At 39.6% G+C, this 4,185-nt stretch overlaps 1 protein-coding gene across 1 annotated transcript; it reads left to right on the top strand.

Annotated features, from left to right (window-relative positions):
• Positions 1-249: 249 nt before the first annotated feature.
• Positions 250-3,791, top strand: LOC117559482. Its single transcript, XM_034236271.1, has 9 exons — positions 250-303; positions 1,214-1,343; positions 1,490-1,730; positions 1,881-2,157; positions 2,506-2,683; positions 2,851-2,927; positions 3,031-3,211; positions 3,372-3,563; positions 3,700-3,791. The coding sequence occupies exons 2-9, from the start codon at positions 1,250-1,252 to the stop codon at positions 3,789-3,791; spliced, it is 1,332 nt and encodes a 443-aa protein (XP_034092162.1). The 5' UTR covers positions 250-303; positions 1,214-1,249.
• Positions 3,792-4,185: the final 394 nt, after the last annotated feature.

The following is a 4,185-nucleotide window of genomic DNA, read 5'->3' as shown; positions in this document are numbered from 1 at the left end:
TGCACCTTTGGACGTCTTTTATACATGAATATGTGTCCCCGGTGTTCCAGAGAACTCACCAAGTGTCAGAAAACACAACCCTCTCTATTTTCCTCCTTCGCCAAATCTCTAAAAAAGTGGCTGAAACGGATCTGAAAAAAACGGATCCAGATTTCAACACTTTCCTACGTCACAAAGAGACGTGCTCCGCTTATTGGTCAACTCTCCACCTATCAGGGGAATGAGCCACGGCCACGTGCATTGCCGGGATCAATACCAACCATCCGGGAGCAGGCCAGTGAGGACACATCCAATTTTGAAGCTGTAAGTTTTTATTTAGCGGTGTTTTTCCTGATAAAGCTATCTCTAGCTTGTAGTATGTAGCATGTAGCATGTAGCTTCGCCGTATCAATGTCGCCTCAAACCCAAATAGTAATCGGTTAGGTGTTTATATGTTTTTGTAACATTTTATATTGTACGCTCCGCAGTCTTTGCTTTGTCTTTTATTTTAATTATCAGGCATTTGCTAACATGTTCAGACATACTGCAGTAATGGCGATCTGTGTGAAGGCTGTAAAGCCACGCCCTAGCCGATAACACAAGTATTTATTCTCCTATTTATTAGTATTTTGTATCCTCTAAAATCATATTGAGTAAGTTATAATAACAAACGTAATCTTCTGTAGGTAAGTGCCGTTTTTTCCAGCGTTATATGTAAAAGCTTTTGTGATTGTAGTCTGTAAGAACGATCAGATCTGTAAGCTAAGCTAAGCTACGCTAATGAGACATGCTGTTTTTTCCAGCGTTATATGTAAAAGCTTTTGTGTGTTTACTTGTTTACGCACATGAATATAAATGGGGATGTGTTAGGATACAACACTGTGTGTATGTATGTGAGGGGACACACACACCATGAGTAAAACAGAACTAAAGCCCCGTTGGTCTGTTGTTGTTGACGAGGCCTTACCTAGCAACAGGCTAATTAGTGGCTAGCACTCATTACAGTCAGTCTACTGAGCTCAGCCCCTCTCCAACACATCATCTGTATTGAGTCAGAAACACAGCATGCACGTTACGGTTCAAAACTAACTCAGATTGGAAAAGGCTAAGCAAAGAGTTTTTCTAAATAGAGAGTTTTAGCCCCCATCTTTTGGGATTCCAGACGATATTTATCCAAATAGTATTTTCTCATCCTGAATACTAAATTGAGATGATTTTGTTTTCTTCTTTACAGGCCAGCACCTCACATGCTACCAGCAGATTACCTGTGATGACAGATTCTGCATGTCAGACTGACCCACCCAAGTACCGTACTGTTCGTACACAGCTATCCTCGAGGACTCTTGGTTCACATCGAAGTACAGGTTAGAAGCACGTTTTTCAAATGTTCTTTGGATACATCTTGACATTCTGATGTTGTAGCCTTTAATTTGTGTGCTTCTAATTGTTGTAAAATATTTTTGTTTTATCTTTTGTTTTGTTTTTAATGTCAAATACAATTATGTTACAGCTGTCCAGGCTAAAATTCCCTGCAGAAGCGTTGGTGTCGAAACACTTCCGTTGGAAGTGCCAGTGCCCTTTTTAACAACCACCCCCTTAAAGAGACCACCAAAGAGGCCCCGTGTGGATCTTGAAGAGGAATACGAAGATCCATTTGAGGGAAGCTCTTCTTTGGTGTTTTCCGAAGGCCAGGATGCAACTTATGATCCAGCAGAATCCATAACAAATGCTACAGAAACAACAGCCATGTCGTAAGTTACTGAAATATCACTATGTGTGAGTTTGTCTATGTATTGTATTTTTTGCTGTATATAATTCAAACATTGATAATAGGGAAACACCAAAGATCTCTAAAGCAACAATCTGTGTGATGGATCTTAACTTCTATTTTTTTGTTTTAGTGGTCAAGAACAAAACCCCCCCCAGACGATCAACACATACATCGTGTATGAGACCTGCCTCATGGAGCTTTTTGAATCATGTCCTGTGTGCAAGCGTGTGTGTGATGTACAAACCAGAAGGATCGGTACATTCACATCAGTGCAGCAGCTGTGCCCCCATTGTCAGTTTACAAGAAACTGGAATAGCCAGCCTGTTCTTGGGAGTACTCCAGTTGGAAACCTGCAGCTATCAGTTGCAACATATGTCAATGGAGCATCTTTCTACAAACTTTCAAAGGTAAATTAACTGCAGAAGATTGTTTTGCCAATGTTTGAAAATGCAAATGTTGTTGTTGAATAAGATAGGACAAGGTAACAATAACAAGAGTGAGAAAAGGTGGGAATAGGGCACTGTTAGGTAACGACCCATGCTAATATGTAAAGATCTTTTGGGAGGGTGGTGTGGAGAAAGAGAAGAGATGTGAAAGGGGCACTGTAGAGTAAGCACCCCTAATGACATGTTCAGCTCTTTCCCTGTTTAAAAAAAGGGCAGCTCATTTGCACTTTCCAGGTTCTCCTCATTGACACATCTACAGGTGATCTTTGAGATTAAAATGTATTCTTGCGGTTTTCTTTCAACCATTAGGTCTTCAAAGCAATGAATATGCAGCTATGCAAATACAACACCTTCCGAAGGCATGCCAGGATGTTCATTGAGCCAGCGATTGTTTCTTACTGGCAAAAATCACAGGAAGGCATGCTACAGAAGCTCCATGCAGAGGAGAAAGTGATAGTTGGTGGTGATATGAGGGCTGACTCCCCAGGTATGTATTTTTTATATAATTCACATTTTACATTTCAGAAAGGGGTTTCACTATGTGTGATTTGTTCAATTAATGGTTCCTGAAAAACATATGCTAAACACTACAAGCAAAAATACAAATTCACCATCCGCAGAGAAAAGTAATTACTGTAAAACATATTTTCACAGGCCACTATGCAAAGTTCGGAAGCTACACTATGATGGACCTGAAGAACAACAAAGTCGTTGACCTCCAGTTGGTTCAGGTAAGTGGGGTGAAATGAAATATCAATGTTTTTTTCTTTAACACTGTTTGCACGTTATATTTAAAATGTGTGTATCAATGGTTATTTGTATGTGTCATAACAGAGCAATGAGGTTGGTGGAAGCTACCACATGGAGTTAGAGGGCCTGAAAAGGAGTCTGGAGTTGTTAAAGGAACGTGGTGTGACTCTGGACTGTATTGTCACGGACAGACATCTGCAAATTCAGAAATTCCTAAGGGAAAGCAGCATCACCCAATTCTTTGATGTGTGGCACATAGAAAAAGGTATTTTTCTTTATATTAATTTCCATGTAAATAAATCGATTGTAAATACAATCATTATTTTATTTAGACACAAACCCGGCTTCCTACAATCACATTAGTATAATAATATTTTTGAGTAAACTTGTATGTATATTAACTACATGTTAAATGTATTTATTAGGGATTTCTAAGCAACTGGAGAAGGCTGCAAAAAAGAAGGACTGCGAAAAACTTCGAGGGTGGGTGAAGAGTATAAGAAACCACATATACTGGACTGCAGCAACCTCCACCACCGGGCCTGAGAGAGTGGTCAAATGGTTCCCCAAGTGCCTTCATCCACTGCGCATTGCGCAATACCAATGGATGGCTGCAGGTATGTTGTTCATAAACCATATTACATTACTCCTCTATAAATATTTGTAAGGGACAACTATTGAATACAGGATGTTGTCAGACACAATCTATAAAGCATGACAATTCAAATATGACTTTGATTTTCAAATTCTTAGAAACGCCGGCCTTTCACAAGCTGGAGACAATTCTCTCAACCAAGAGGATTTTGAAAGCTGTGGCCAAACTCAGCCCACACCACCAGACTTAATCTTTGGAGTCATTCCATGCCGTCATCCTGCGCTTTGCTCCAAAGAATGTTGTGTTTCCATTTCTTGGAATGTTGTGCAGGTAAAATAAACCATAGTTACTTACTAATTAGTGACAATTTGTACATCCTTTGCTATTATTTACTTTTTTTTTTTACTCATGGCGGAAATGAAAGACTGTACCTGGCAGCCCTGCACTACAATGAAAACGCTGAGCGTGCACAAGCCACTACATCCACTGGAAAGCCTCTGTATAAACTGCAGTTCCCAAAGGCCAGGAAGGGAGAATGCAGAGCAAAACCAGTAAAGACTGACCCCACATTCTGTAAGTGTTTAAAATATGTATTATACAACTATTTACAAATATAAAATAAATAAATGAAAAAGAACTTTCAG

Source organism: Gymnodraco acuticeps, unplaced genomic scaffold, assembly GCF_902827175.1.
Source record: "Gymnodraco acuticeps unplaced genomic scaffold, fGymAcu1.1, whole genome shotgun sequence".
NCBI classification, from domain to species: domain Eukaryota; kingdom Metazoa; phylum Chordata; class Actinopteri; order Perciformes; family Bathydraconidae; genus Gymnodraco; species Gymnodraco acuticeps.
The sequence above is the reverse complement of the archived record's forward strand: the minus strand, read 5'-3'. Positions and strand labels throughout refer to the sequence as shown.